Source organism: Amphiura filiformis, chromosome 11, assembly GCF_039555335.1.
Source record: "Amphiura filiformis chromosome 11, Afil_fr2py, whole genome shotgun sequence".
NCBI classification, from domain to species: domain Eukaryota; kingdom Metazoa; phylum Echinodermata; class Ophiuroidea; order Amphilepidida; family Amphiuridae; genus Amphiura; species Amphiura filiformis.
The window spans coordinates 49,826,626-49,843,299 of NC_092638.1; the positions used below are offsets into that span (position 1 = coordinate 49,826,626).

At 36.8% G+C, this 16,674-nt stretch overlaps 2 protein-coding genes across 2 annotated transcripts in view; one reads left to right on the top strand and one right to left on the bottom strand.

Moving 5' to 3' along the window:
* The window catches only part of LOC140164945 (transducin beta-like protein 3), a 48,099-nt gene that overhangs the window by 29,273 nt on the left and 2,152 nt on the right, over window positions 1-16,674 (top strand). Inside the window, exons 16-20 of the mRNA XM_072188344.1 lie at window positions 582-685; window positions 4,257-4,328; window positions 6,834-6,992; window positions 13,965-14,067; window positions 15,737-16,289. Coding sequence (XP_072044445.1) covers window positions 582-685; window positions 4,257-4,328; window positions 6,834-6,992; window positions 13,965-14,067; window positions 15,737-16,289 — 991 coding nt within the window. The remainder of the gene's footprint in view (window positions 1-581; window positions 686-4,256; window positions 4,329-6,833; window positions 6,993-13,964; window positions 14,068-15,736; window positions 16,290-16,674) is intronic.
* On the bottom strand, window positions 7,667-12,003 carry LOC140164944 (uncharacterized). Its single transcript, XM_072188343.1, has one exon. It carries the CDS (start codon window positions 11,910-11,912, stop codon window positions 10,389-10,391), a length of 1,524 nt encoding a protein of 507 aa, XP_072044444.1. The 5' UTR covers window positions 11,913-12,003; the 3' UTR covers window positions 7,667-10,388.

A 16,674-nucleotide genomic window follows, 5' to 3' on the forward strand; every position in this document is an offset into this window, starting at 1 on the left:
TGACAGTTAAAGTGACGAATAGTGAACTTAGACAGGGCCAAAATATCGTTTTAAGACATTTTAAGTGACCAGTCCCTAAATGTCAAATGTAGCCATCCAAAATTTTTTAGGTAAAGCCACATGATAAGATCTCTAACTGCTCCAAATTTGGTGTCAATATCATATTTACTTTTTTGAGTTATAAGCAAAAAACTGAAATTAGATGATTTTTTTCAACTTTTCAAATACAACCATGGCCAAAATGTGTTGGGACACTTATGGAAAAGCGTACACTATAGTATGACCTTATTTCCGTTATTATTAACGTGATAAAGTGGAGGTTTCTTTGGTGTCAAGCCTAAACACTTTCCTAACACCCCAACCCTCCCCTTCCCCACCAATCAATGTTGGGTGCCACAAGGCTCGTGTGACCAAAAAAGTCGAATTCAACATTGATCGGGGGAGTGGGGGGGGGGGGGCTTATTTACATTACCCTATCAAACCCGTCCCAACACTTATGGCCAGCATTGTAGCTCTGGGTAAAGATTAAAATTCATTTAAGAACTTTCTTAAAATAAATGTGTGTTTTTTCCTCTTTGCAGGGAACAGCAGCTGTCAAACTTGTTACATGAAAAGAAGTACTTGAAAGCCATTGGTCTAGCCATAACACTTGACCAACCATTCAAACTGCTGGGTATTGTCAAAAGTAAGTTTAGTATTCAATTCAAAGTAGTTTATTCACATATGCATTTCTATCCTACATAGCAATCACATAATAACAAGGCACATGAAACAATATAGTTGTATAACAAAATATTAGTATAAGAATAATTAATAAGGTACGGTATAATATATTAAAACACAGTATAAGGAAGTCTAACGCCTCACAACTATATTATTCAAAGCTGTTGTAGCCATATTAAAACCTGATATACTTTATAAAATGTCATTTTAAGTTTTCAGATTTTTGCACCTGGTTGAGCCAAAAGCTGTATATTAATGACAAATACGGTACTTAAGGGATGGGTTTATTTGTTTGTAAATGGAGGAGAAATGGGAGGATTTTGGCATGTTTGCTGTGATTGTTTGCCTAGCAATATTGATCACAAGTACACAATTGATGGTGCATATCAAGGACCAAACTCTATAGGTTTATATTTGAGCATGATCACTTCTGTAAGGTCATGGGAAATTATGTAAATCGGCTTTTATATTTGATGTTGCATATCGGCTCACGCACTTTTTTTTGTAGCCAGTATTTCACAAAGTCCCTGTACTCTGATGACCCTATGACTTTTTGCTGGTATGTTGAGTACTTTAAACAATTAATTATAGTACTTCCTACTTTAGGAACATGCATATGCCTTAATGTATGTCGACCATGTCAACAACCCAGTGTAGTTTTACATGGTTGGAAAAGTCTATTTCCTTTCACTATTTTGCCAATCATAATTCATAAATTGTCCAACTTTTTTGACAAAAAAGAGTTTTGCAACTTTTCCGCCAGCAAGGAAACACAAATTAATGTGTATCCAGTGCGTCCTTTACGTTTAAATAGTTCAGTTTATTGTCAAGTTGTGCCTCTATACGCCATATTTACGGAATTGATGATACAAGCTGATACAGAAATTTTGAACCCAAATTTCTTGAAATATACATTACCTTTTCAACTTCTTGCCACGAAATTGGATTCATAAGAAGGTCAAATACAAGCCTTCCATTATGGCTGGTATCATCATCTCGATTGGTGTCTTGTGTTAGTATTATTCCATATTTTGCTGGTAGAAGTTCAATGAAACCCTCCATAATTCACGACTTCTGTCACTTGAAGTATAAATCAGCCAACGAGCAGGAGCAGCAACAAAACAACAGCTAAAAATCATATTCCAGCAGCATGTAAATTTTTTTGAGTTTTTAATGACGAGTTATTATATGGTAGAATAGGAGTTAGAGCAGAGTGAGGTCTTTGGGATATGGGGATATGTTTGAAGTCGACATGGTCGATGGCGTGTGGGTGTGTGGATGTGGGTGCTACGCGGTGTGTGAGGTGTGGGGTGGGGTGTGTGTGTGTGTGTGTATTAAGGGTTGCGTGGTGAGGAGTTAGAAGTGAGAGTTAGGATTCAGAGAGTCATGGGTTAAGGTTTGGGGTTATAAGGCTAGGTTTAGGTTTAGGATTAAAGCTTAGGTTATAAGTTAGTGAAGTTTAGGGTATAGAACAAAATTGCTGGGTTTTGGACTAATGACCTCAAGAATATCGGCGTGTAACCCATAACTTACCACTGTCTTGAATATTAATTAAGTTTTATCCTAATTGTGAACAAAAAGAAAGACCTTCATATTGCATGAATGTTTAATTAACTGAAACATTTAACCTCAATGACTTTATGAAAATAATGCCACCAGTTAAGGGCAAAAATCAGGAAAATGTACATTATTTGGAAGGCATAAAGTGAATGACGTTTGAGCGTGAAATTTTAACGTTGATATTTCCCAAACCTTTTTTTTTTACATATTTGTGAATTTTACACGTGCCCCATGGCACCTTATTGACTCAAATAAAGTTGCTGTTTTTATAGAGGATAACGGATGAATTTTTATTTATTTATTTATTTATTTATTTATTTATTTATTTATTATTATTATTATTATTATTATTATTATTATTATTATTATTATTATTATTATTATTATTATTATTATTAATTATTAATTAATTAATTAATTAATTAATTAATTAATTAATTAATTAATTAATTAATTAATTAATAATTATTTATTTCATTTACCTCATCATTTCAGCTTTAAATGTTATTACGTATATTATTTCATCATCTTTCAAGATTCAAATTTGACAAGAATTTCACATTATGGTGTTAAATGTTGTACATTCCTGTTATAAATAACTATCATGTGGAAGACCAGTAAATTAAGGTGAAACTGTTTCTGCTATACGTGTCTGTCTATTAGAAAATTAATAATAAATGAAATGTAAGTCCTCAACCGCACAGGTGCTGCTATCACACAAAGCACACATCACTCCGAACATTTTAAGCCGAAATGATGAGGTAACCACATCCTAACACAAGCCCCCACCCATACATGCATCATCATGTTACGTCTAAAAACATGCAAAACTCTGCAAACTAACTCACAACTCCCCAATAAATGATTTCCCAAAAATGCAGATTAACGCTGTCCGGTCACCCATGTGTGTCCAAATTGCACATCTTGAATTGAGACCAAGACATGCTGTTATTTCAATTGTTATACCGTTCGGTTGGTTTATTACCTACCATTGCCTACGAGATGCAGTTCTAAGGTGACAGAGGGACAGGTCTGCAATTCGATTCCACAACCATTCATACCTTTCATCTGTTTTATTGTATTATCGTGCGAATTGCTCCGTGGTACCTTACGGGTACCTGAATTTTATTTGAATGAAGATGACTCTGTCATGCTTTCGACATCATATTGCATAATTTCTATACAGTATATGCAATAAACCAACCAGAACAGTATAACAATTGAAATAATAGGCAGTTCTAAGATAGGTTAAGAAGAATATAACGTCACAATTCTGTATTATTATTCAAGGTTGTAGCGATGTGTCTATGCTGTCATGTAGGCCTACCTGGCAACAGACACGCCCCAGTACAAACAGATGAAATTTGTAGAAAAGCGTGATTATGACAAAAACATTAAAAATGATACTTTGAGGTATTGTTTTTTAATTTTTGTATGGCAGATCATACATACACATGTGCTGAGGTCAAAAAGGTAAAAATTTTGTTTTTGACCCCTGACTCACCTGTCATTCCAAACAACCCCTTAAGTAGATAAATTAGCTACATGTATCTGAATGAGAGCTTCAACTCAGTCAATACTACTGTTTTCCTCATTTTTTGCTAATCTGTTCATTTAAAATAATACCTAATGACAATTTTAATGACTTTCTATCCTTCACTTTTAATATTTTTTACACTTTCACTAGGATCACTGAATAGGCCTTTAAGTGCTTTGTTTGTTTACTGTTGATGATGCGTTAACCGTATGAGAACTACCTGCCTATTGGTCAAAAAGAAGTTTCATTATCAATTGGACCAATCAGCAACATTGTTAGAATAATTTCACCACACAAAAAAATTTGGGTGAATTATTTGTAAAGCTCCATTCTGATTGGTGATTAAAGTGAAGATACCATGTAATTGACCAATCAGAGGCAATGTTAGATCGGCAGGTAGTGCTCAGGGGGTTAAAACTGAGTTGTTCTATTACAGCCATCATGGAAGAACCAGAGGGATTGGATGGCTTGACACATACACTGGGCAAGCTTAGACAGGATCAGATAGGTGAGTTTATTTATAACGGATACATTATTTATAACGGATACATTTCTTAGCCACTACCACTACAGGGTTCAACTACTGGTTTTAAGATGACCACTCTTTGAATTATTTACACAGAAAAAATACTTGACCAATTCGCCCTAATGTGGCAGTGACATCAATCAATGCATATTTCATTGGGCGCAGCTTCCAAGTCGCTAGCGTTCACTCAAAGCACTGGTGATGGTGTGCGCTTTAAAGACACAGCATAGATGAGCATGAGAAACAGCTGCCTCAGTGCTTTTGACATCACTGCCTCATCAAGGTAGAAAATGATTTTTGTTTAAGGGGGTACTACACTCCTGGCCAATTTTGTGCCTACTTTTGCATTTTTCCCAAAAATTATAACACATTGGTGACAAGTAAGATATGTATATTATAGGGGCAAGGACTACAACTACTGTACTGAAAATTCAGCAACTCAAAGCAAGTAGTTATTGATTTATTGATCAAATAGTGGTTTTCCCTCATTTTTGACTGTAACTCCACAACTGTTGCCTGTGCTGAAATAAAATTTCCAGTGCAGTAGTTGTAGTCCTTGCCCCTATAATATACATATCTTTCTTGTCCCCAGTGCGCTGTAATTTTTGAGAAAAATGCAAAAATAGTCACAAAATTGAGCAGGGGTGTAGTACAGGGGTGTCTATTCTTCCAGACAATTGAAATTATTCCCTCACCCTACCGCGCTGTGTCACATCCGTCCCCAGATTCTTCCCCAACTGAGATCCCCCAAAAAGGACCCAAAAGGGATAATGTTAGGCTGGTTGAGCTGTCTACATGTAGTTTTCCTTATTTTCTTGTTCCCTTCCTTCCCTGACTGGATATAGGTGTGTTGTCAGACCAAGAAACTTCTTTTCAACTGTTAAGCTAAGTTGTGAATTGTTTTATTCTGTCTTCCCTAAAAACATCAAATTCTTAGATAGTACAGTCTGGACACTGAATCATTGCATCTAAGGAGTGATTAGGACTAATGGTTCAATGGGAAGACAGGCTGGCAAACACCTCTAGGCTCTTTATTATTTTCAGAGCTAGCTGTGATTTATCATTTACTTACAGGGGTGTGAGAGTTCAGCTTTTTTGTGTTGATTTTCAGCTTTTTTGTACCAGTACACTTGCTCTGTACAAAAGTATAGGATCTTCCCAAACTGCAGCTTTTTGCTAGGTGTTTTTAGCTTTTTGCTAACTGTGTTCAGCGTATATGTGGTGACTCACATGCCCCTGATTTATAAAGCCTTAGAATTAAAATTCTTCTGTAGCATAGTTTGGAGATTGCCACTGAACTATTGCATCTAGGCCTAGGGAAGGATAATCAAGGACTTGGATCTGAAGCTGAGGTTTAAAAGGGAAGATAAACTTGGACTAATTGATGGTTCTGTCTTCCCTTAGAATCCCAAATGCTTCCCTTAGATAGGCAGATGTCCAAACTAAAAGAAAATAGATTTTGTATGAAATATGCAAAGCAGAGCTCCCTTAATCTTTGTGTGCATTACTTCATAATAGTATCAGTCACTATTGCCCAGGCAGGATTACTGACCCAACTTTCCCTGTTTTATGCTTAAGTCCATGGTTTCCCTCAAAATAATTATTTTTGGGATGGGAATGTGTAAAAGCCAAGGGACCACTACATGTATGCTAATGCTACATGTATGTACCTATTATAATTCTTCCCTTAATGACACTTGATGAATTCACCTACCCTGTGGAGCATGTTCCAGTTACACATTTTCCCCCCAAATTAGTTAATTATATTTTTAATCTTCCTTGAATCCTGTTGACTTTCTTCTGTTTTTCCCCTCTTTTTTTTTTTCTTTTTCAAAATGCAAAATTCTTCCCCAAAGGGGTAAAATTATTCCCTCCCCTTTGGGGGAGATTAACGGAAGAATAAACGCCCCTGGTGTAGTACCCCCTTAAAGCACAGGAAAACCATATTGACATTGAATTTTACATTGTTAAGAACATAATAGACCCCTTTCTTGAAATTATGTTTTATTGGATCAAATACAATACATGTACATGTTACCACTCTCAATCTAGAAGCATAATAGTTTTGTAATTGTAACATATAGTTAACAATAAGTTATCAGGGATGCATTTCACTTTGGGACATTTACAACACATCGTAAGCCCTAAATCCATCACAAGTTAAAAACCCATAGTAACTCTAGCATATAAATCCTATAGAAGAGTTAGGATGAGTTTGGGATTTATGATGAGTTTAGGAGTTACAATGTATCAGAAATATTAGTGAAATGTACCCCAGCTCTTCAATGTACAAAAGTGTTTATTTAGGGGTTAATGACTGTACACAGTTGTTCATCTAAACATTGCGTTTTGGAATCGGGGAATATCAAAAGGGGCATCCGCATATTTTACAAATAATGAAATAAAATTGGATCACACCCATTGCGTTTATTCGTGAGGTTACAAATAGTTGTTGACACCTTTTATTCCTCCAATGTTTCCTTGCAGATGCTACTCTCCGTTTTGCCAAGCAGTGGAACACCAATTCTAAGCATTGCCATGTAGCCCAGACAGTCATCTCTATCATCTTAAAAAGAAAACGTCCCGAGGTACTCCTGGATAATCCGGACATGCAACAGACGCTAGAAGGACTTATTCCTTATACAGGTAATCTTTTACAGCGATCTTTTTGAATCGTTTTACAATCCAAGTTATCAGATGTCTGCAGAGAATTATGTTTCTTTTGAACATAGCTTATGTGGAAAAGGATGGAATATGGCATCTACGGGCCGTAATTTTATTGAACTTGGGACAAAAATCGCTCAAAGCAAATCAGAAAGAACCTTGGGTTAATAACCTACAGTGGAAGTGGGAATGGTGTAGTTAATGGCAATGGCACATGCCCGGAGGATTTAAACCGTAACGAGATCTGGGTGACCAATCACAAGCCAGATCCATTTAAAGATGCATTACATCATGGCCAATTTTAGTAGGCCAAAAATTTGACAATCTTTCCATAGAAACATGTGTAAAGCATGTTAACCACAATCCAAAGTAAGTAGTTCACTTGGGAAGCAAACAAACAGAGGGAGTACGGTGACTGAAAAGATCAGATGTGAAAATCTATCAATTGTACACAAATTAATACAAATCAAGTGGTTTATGCTTAAATATAATAGCCAGAGTGTGTACTACGGAGAAGTCTAGGCTAAATCGCGAGCACAACTGAAAGGTAAATTTCTGTTTTTTTGATCAGAGGCAACCCACATCCCTGAATCTTATTCGGGGAGGGGATGGGAGGGATGGGGATTAAGTCAAGAAATTTTTGACTGGGTAAAATGGGAAAATTCATCATTTTTGGCTTAGAAAATGTTTTATTTTGACAGGGAGGGGCAAATTCTCTCCCCCGGCACTGCCACTTGAAGTTACATGCATTTTAAAGAATATTTACCAGGTATATAATGTTCAAAATGGGTGACTTCATTAACAGACACTCGCTCCAATTTAACCACCAAAATTTAATACTAATAGTATTATGGGTGGTACCTATACCTATTAGGCTATCATTTTTTAAATCTAGGCTATATATTTTGATACACTTAAAGGAGGATTTCGTGATCCTAGCATCCTCTTTTTATGACATTTTCAGTAGATATCCACGAAAAAAGCTTATTTCCAAAATTTCAGTTGATTCCGATTTTGCGTTTGCGAGTTATGCATGATTATGTGTATTACACTGCTCCATAGACAATGTGTTGTAATTTCGTTCTGGTGGACCAGAACGAAATTCAAATTTGGCGATATTTTTGCTAAACGAATTAATCTGCAAGAAATATTTGGTACATAAACATTATGTAGCCAGAGGTATCCAGTGGTGTAAAAATCTCAACTTTTTTTGGGAAAAGTGGGGGGATGAGGCTGTGGATCACGAAATGCCCCTTTAATACCAAACTGCCGTATACATGTAGCAATTTGTTTCCAAACATCATATATACCGTAACCACTCGGGTATAAGCCCACCCCCCTAGGTGGCAGATTTCACTTCAAAAATGGGGGTGGGCTTATAAGCGGGGAAGGGCTACTGCATGAATTTAAAAATAAGAACAATCATCTCCCATTTGTATATGCCCAATGTACCAGTAATTTCTATCATCTATGTCAATTTCTTAAAATTATAAGTGTGGAATGTTAATTATCAACTGATATTTTTTTATATTTGTTCTTAAAAGGGCATTTTGTGATCCACAGCCTCATCCCCCCACTTTTCTCAAAAAAAAGTTGAGATTTTTATATTAATGGAAACCTCTGGCAACATAATGTTTATGTACAAAATATATCTTGCAGATTAATTTGTTTAGCAAAGATATTGTGAAATTTGAATTTCGTTCTGGTATACCAGAACGAAAGTACAACGCATTGTCTATGGAGCAGCAGGCCTTGCCGTTTGAGGCGAGCGATCACTCTCGCTCGCCACCGCTTGCCCAAACTCAATTTCTAGTGAGCGATTTTCCACTCACCATAGACAATAAATGTCGCTCGCTGCGAAACACCCAAATTGAATCTAAATTACATTGAAGTTTTAGCACTTCCAATGTATTCAATTTATCGTAATAGACTAGTCTTGATTTCTGAAAGACAGGATATCAGCAGTGTGTAAGTGTGTCATACTGATTGCTCTTTCAGACCTAGAGAGTGATTCGACCACTAGCGAGTGATTCGACCACTAGCGAGTGATTCGATTACTCGCCTAGCATCAAGGTAGCGAGCGATTGACCACTCGCCTTTGAAATCTATACGGCAAGGCCTGGAGCAGTGTAATACACATAATCATGCAGAACTCGCAAACGCAAAATTGGAATCAACTGAAATTTTGGGAGTAGGCTTTTTGTGGATATGTACTGAAAAATGTCATAAAAAGAGGATGCTAGGATCACGAAATACTCCTTTTGAGAGCATTGAATTGATTTAAGAACTTGGCCAAAATTTAGTACTGGGCTTATACCCGAGTGCACCCTTGTTCCCAGAATGTTTTGAAAAATAGGGGGTGGGCTTATATAGAAAAAAAATCAGACCATTCATGTTAATGATTACAAACATAAAATTATTATACACCAAGTAAAAAAAAATGTATAAGAAACCACCAAAATAGCCAAAAGCACACACATTTGATAACAATTTGTGCAAGCACAAACTATGATGTGTGTTATTACAATTTTACACAATTCCAATTTGGCACAAATCTGTGAGTTAATTAACACAAAGAGCCTTCATAGTAAGGTGTGGGCAATAATTATGTGTACATCTGGGCTGAATTATAGAATGATTTTTTTTCAGATAGAAAGTGATATCTGACACTGGTTTTTTTTGGGGTACCATTTTGATATTACCCCCTAAAACGGTAGAAAAATGTTCAAATATTCAGAATGTTACGCTCACTTGTGCGTAAAATTTGGTCTCCCCAAAATCTGGCATGTGCACATGTGTAAAGGGGAGGCAACAATTTGTTGGCACAAAAAAAAAAAAAGGAGAGGGGGTTTGCACAGTCAAAGGTGTAGCAATATTAGGCAGTAAGGCAGACCACTGAGATATTACCCCCCTGCATACACATAATTATTGCATGGCCCCTGAATGTTTAACATGTAAACAGATACAAGATTGCTTCACACGCTGTGCTGGATACACAAGATATTTACAATATTTTACATAATAATTTGGTGAAGGTTTACCGACCCAAACATGTGAGATCTCTGGAAGCAAAAAAAAGAAGTAACTTATTCTCGTTAAAAAGTGTTTTTTGTTGTTGTTGTATTTTTACAGAATTGTTAAAAAGATTTTTATTAATTGGTGGCACAAATGGACAGGAACACATGTTTAAGCTTTTCTACCAAAATGCTTTTTTTTAGGTGAAATCACATTTGGAACCTGAAACTGGCATGATAAAGTGTGTAAAATACTTACGTTTTTTTGTCCGGTTTTGCCACCAAATTTAAATCAGAGCTTGACAATATTGTAAAATTATAAAATTGTAAAAACCAGTTATTGAGTCAGTGATCACATGCCATTCTATTGCGTTGGTCGCAACATCATAGTTGAGGACTTCAGGGTTTCCCAATTATTTTTCCATTTAAACCATGTCATTCCTGTTGAGTTGAGTTGTGCTGGATATACATACCTTCCATTCAGGCTAGCCCAAGCACAGGTCCTATACCACCAAGCACCATGGAAGCTTACACCACAGTTACCGCCCCAGCCATCATTATCCCTATCTTTAGTTGTGAATGCGGTGCTATTACTATAGGCCATTGAGTCACCAGCAGTACCACTGTATCCACCAACAGTAAGTCTATAATTTGATGCTTCATCACCGATGTGAAAAGACTGATAATTTGCATATGCTGCCCCACCATAGAAATCTTCCAGAAGGATCTTTAGTTCCCAAGATCCAGAGCTTGTCAGTAGATGTAGCAATTGTAGTCCAGCCCAAAACTCTCCCTCTAAGTTTCCAAACCCTGTAACATATTCATCCCATCCACGATAAAAGTCTATGGATCCATCATATCTTCGCTGGAATACAGTCCAACCACCCCCGTCTATTTCTGTGTCACAATATACATCAACCGACAAGCCAGTGCTTGGGTTTACTGCATAGATTCCAGAAAACTCTTGTGTTAGTTTAAGATCTGAGCACCCATGTAATGTGTTAAAGAGCAAAATTCTGTTTTGCCCATGAAATTCTTTGGTGAGAATGTCAGTCAAGTTTTGAATTTGTCGATTTTGCATCTCTAAAAGTGCGACTGATTGCTCATCGGCTGATATGTCAGTACTGCTGACAATAGCTGTTGAATTCTGATTTAACAGTTCAATCTGAGTGGCTTGCTGGTCTAGTACAAGTGGTAACGACCGGGAGATGTTCTCCAGAGTTTCTTGCTGCTTCTCTAGTACAGACACTACAGTATTCATGGTGGATGACATGTTCTGCAGCTGCTGAGTTTGCATCTGCAGGAGGGCTGCTACTTGATTGAAAGTATTTGCCATCTGTGATTGGGTGTTGCTTATTTGAGCCAAAGTAGCAAGAATCTGAGTTTGGCTTTGACTCATCTCAGTCAGAGTATCACAAGTCTGACTTTGAGTGTCAACCATCTGAGTAACAGTGTTCAAAGTCTGGCTTTGAGTATCAGCCATCCGAGTAACAGTGTTCAAAGTCTGACTTTGAGTGTCAGCCATCCGAGTAACAGTGTTCAAAGTCTGACTTTGAGTATCAGCCATCTGAGTAACAGTGTTCAAAGTCTGACTTTGAGTATCAGCCATCTGAGTAACAGTGTTCAAAGTCTCATTTTGAGTGTCGGTCATCTGAGTCAAGACATGTCGTTGATTCTCATGAGTTACAAGCTGTCTTCGAAGTAGACTACTGGTTTCTTGCAGGACAGAAGTCATGTTAGTATACGTATCATTGACATTCTGCAATAGAGAGATGGTCTGTTGAAATCCAGGGCCTATAGCTGTTATTTGACCGTTAACTCCACCAAGTGTTGCCGTACATGTAGTGATGAAAATAATGACTGCAAACTTGATCACAAACACCGCCATGATCAACTTTTCAATGATGATATTTTGAATTTGATTTTGTTGGAACCAATATAATTTCTGCACTGTTAATACATCGAAGGTAAACTCTATGCACAAATTGGTTCAATCTAGTTTTGCAATTGGGTATATAGTAATATATTTGTGTGTATAACAAAGACATGTATATTTCCTGGTTCATGTGAGTTCAATTGTCGCAGTGAAAAGCAAGTGTCTTTATTTACTTTATTTTCATGCTTCTGTGCGTTTGACGTCAACAAAATGTGCAACACTGAATAGAGGGTGTGCCTGGAAATCAACAATGTTATATATTTTACTATGGTATTGAAGGTGGAAACATTAAAGTTGTATGATTATTACAGTTTACAATGTGGTGTACAGACTTTTTTTTCAATCTGTACAGTTAAACTAGGATTACACAAAGGGAACCAAACATTCTTCTTGTGTAAAATCAACTTTATTCAGATTCATCAAACTTAAATACAGTACAAAAATACAAAAATAGATGGCCATTACTGAACCACTTTTCCAAATCCAATGGGCTTGCATACATCAGGTCATTTGGAGACAAAATAACAACAAATACAAATTGGATGAATGACCTTGATCAAAATCATTGTTTTCAATGAATGCTTAATGTTAACTATTTCAAACTTTTGCGATTTGGTAGTTCACAGCATCTTGCGAATGGTAGTGAGCTTTTGGCAAAAATTGCATCGATCAATTCATAGCGAGTGTGTAGAAGAATTCGAATACCAAGTATCATAGATTACGTTGAAAGAGGGCTGAAACAACAACACTTTTGTGAAACATACATAACACATTAACAACAATAAATCAAGCAAGTTTTCAAAGTATATGATTTGTAGAATGAACTTTGCAAAACATCAAAGTGTTATTTTTCAATAATATATTGATTTAGATAATGAAAATCAATTTTTTTGACTGCTTCGACCAATAATATCTAGTTATTGTTGGTTGAAGCAACAAAAACAAAAATCAGTTATATCGAGTCCCAGGGCCCCAAATGTTAAAATAAGGGGCAACAGATTGACAAGGCTAGCTCTAAAACTACAAGGGCACTAGAGCTCATATGGGTCCTAACCTTTTGCCCATTTTTGCCCCAGATATTCAAGGCTAGGGGCCCCAAAGGGCTGGCCGTTTCTCAGCAAATAAAGTAGCTACAGAGCTAAGATATGATACTCTAATAGGTATTTAGCATTTTATTGTTATTTATATATGAGCCCCATATGTCACATAATAAGGGCCCCAGGGCTAAAACAAAGGGCCGGCCATTACTCAGTGAATAAAACAGCTACAATGCCCTGCTTTGATATACTGATAGCATAATGAGCAGTGTACCTTAACATGTGTGCATGGGCCACCAGTGTTCGAAATATGCCTCAAAAAGTTACAGGCCAGCCGGGCTTGACCTTAAAAGTTACCGGCCAGCCGGGCCGGCAACTAGATGCCAGTCAGAAAAGTTACCGGCCAGGCCAAAAAGTTACAGGACAATGGCCAGCTGACCGGCCCTATTTCGAACGCTGTGGGCCACATAGGTCAAACATAAATGTGCCCAAGGCCCCAAATGTTAAAACAAAGCGCCGGCCATTTCTCAGAAAATAAAACACACAAAGGAATGATACCATCGTATTATTAAAAGCTGTATAATTCCAAAAAAAAAATAACCCACCTTGTCGTGAGAGTTCCTCTTTCCAGTTGATTTCCTCTTTTTTTGTTGCCAAAATTTATGTGTTTTCTTTTATTTTCAGCACATGTTTGGCATTTTTCAGCTTTTTTAGTGATTTCCTTGTTTTTGGTCTGTGGCCTCTCACACCCCTGATGCCAGTTTTCCAAGGGGAAAAAGTGAAGTAAAAAACGCATTCCGAATTGGATGTTGAAGTCTCTGAGACTATTTTGTTGGCCTTACTTTTTACCCTGAAACGACTTCAGCATTTCCAGTAGCCTAAAAATGAGCTTGTCACATATCAAACTATACTGTATTCATACATTGGTGGATATTCCATTTATGTGATCATTTTTTTCTCCTTGCAGAGCGTCATTTTCAGAGGATGAACCGTCTTCTACAGCAGGCAATGTTTGTTGAGCATACTTGGCAAATGATGCGTAGGGCTACAGCACCAACAGATGCCACAGGGTAAGTTGTGGGCAAAAAGTACATTGTTCATTTACTAGGAATCTGCGCAATTATTGTCAATTCATTTTAAGTCGCTGGTAACCAGTATTTCAAAAAAGGGTGTAGCTTTGAATTGATGTGATGGGATTCAATTTTATTCAATATCTATGCTGACCAACAGATCGTTCTATGGTTTCACGATTTAAATTACTATAGGCCTATGGCCCGAGATTGCCGAGAAGGCATTGAGGCAAACAGTATGCATGTGAAATGTTCCAAAGGTTAATGATCGAGAATGAAAAGAACAGATTGACTTTATCATGTTAACTTTGTCTCCCTATGCATGAGTGTGTATATTTATGGCCTTTACAATATTTTCTTATGTTCTTGGTTAGGTATGGGGTATTATTAAAATGATTAAGATAAAAAACAGTTATATTAAATGAAATGAAATTAAATGAAATCCTAGCATGGGAACATGTTATGAAGTTATGAAGTATCTATAATTAGTGAAAAGATGTAGCTCAGCAGTCGGCCAACAAAAGGAAATTGTCTATAGTAGGCCCTATACGAGAAACAAGATTTTCTCTCTGAATTGGCCATATTTTTATGTGTAAGAAAATCAATCGCATTATCGTGTTCACTCTAGCGTAAATTTGGGCCCTATTTGACTCATTGGAACATTCGAAAGGACCCCCCCCCCCCGCGACTGTCAAGGTAAAATGAATCAAGTAGGCCTATAATATAAACTAACAGGTAATTGGGCAGTGAAGCAGGCTGAAGAAGTGTGTTCTCAGCCATGATTGAATGTGACTCGGGGAGGGAAATGATATACCTTCCAATTGTTCCACTACATACCTGGCAAGTGTTGCAAGTGATGTGATTTGTCCAGTAAGTTGCAATCTTAGATGCTAATACTGTTTAAAATTATGTTATGCTATGTTATGCTAAAATATATCTCTATAATTAAAGACCGAGATAAAAAGAATTTATCGCGTCTGATATCACTGTCAATTACGATCCTTGATTGGTTTACACAGGTTAATAGCGCGTAAAAGGAAGACCGATCTATCTGGTGCTGATTGGAGAAAAGGAACAGCAGCAAATGGCGAAAAATTTCGTACTTCAAGGCAAAAAGCAGCTTTTCTAGGCATTGTTGACATGGTGCCTTTGCCAAAGAAAGTTTCCTACTATAAAGACCTAACTTTTGAGATGGTTTGCATGTTTCAAAGTGCAAAATTAACAATAAGGCGACCGGTTATACCGCCGGGTTCAGCAAGTCATCATCACGACATTTGTAAACAAACCGTGCTCGAGTTTGATTGACAGATGACGTCAGGCGCGATAAATTCTTTTTATCTCTGTCTTTAATTATAGTACACAAATTCAGTCACAATATGAGACATCATCTGCACCATGAAATGCCAACATAGTAGATTTCCCATAGTGGGAAATACCTGCAGTGTTACACATGGGTCTACAAAGAATTTGCCTTCTACATGTATTTTCCATCAGGTTTAAGAGGGAATGAGCATTTCTTATGTTGGTAAGAGATATATCTTCCCGATTACATTTTTGCTCTGTAACTGTAGTAAAGTTTCCACATTCATTTTTCACAGTATTTTATGTAGATTTACCTGAACTGTGAGCTGTATTTAATTCAGTAGTTTTATTTTCATTGTCATTTCAGAGAATACTCTACATTAAGTACAGATGACATGGATATAATAGAAAGCAGCATCTACCAAAGGTCAGGGGTTAAAAGGTTACCAGAAAGGTCGGGTGATTCTGAACAAAACTCTAGTGAAAGCAGCGAAGATGAAGAAGAGGGTATGTCAGCTGAAGAAGAAATAGACCAACAGGAATCGGATGATGATGATGAAGACAATGATTCTGAACTTAGTGACGTTGAACAGGAAAATGAGAGGACTTTGAAAAGGTCACAGGTGAAAAGGTCATCCATTGATGATTCAGAGGGAGAAAGTAGAAGGTCACAGGTGAAGAGGTCATCCACTGGTGATTCAGAGGGTGAAAGTAGCGAGAGTGAAGCAGAGATGGACATTGGAAAAGAAGAAATGACCAGAAAATTAACTAGGAGTCAAACGGAAGACAAGGAGAACGATGTTGATAATGGCAGAAGAAAAGCAACACCAAAAGGAAAGCAAAACGTGAAGAGTAATAAGATGTTGAAAAGTGAGTCAACAAAGGGTGATGTCACAAGTAAAGGAATCAAAAGAGTCAAGGTGAGTTGAAGTTTTCATCAAAATACCGTAAAACCTTGTCTACAAGCATATAGAGTGCTTCTGATGAAATAAATTAATCCAGATGACATTATGGAGTTTGAGCAAATAAATGACAGATCCAAACATATACGAACAAGTATTATTGTGAGACCAATCTTTTGTATTGGCATATTTACGCTAGTTTCGTATGAACTTAGCTTTCATCAAAAACACTATATATGCTTGTAGACAAGGTTTTTCGGTATTGTAACTATCTCTGCAAACTGACAAATATGGTATTTCTATAAAGTTGAAGAGGTCATCCTAACTGTGAGTGAAAAGATAGTAAGAGATTAGTCAACAACAAAAGTATCAACAAATGAACCAATTTGTGGATTTCTTGAAT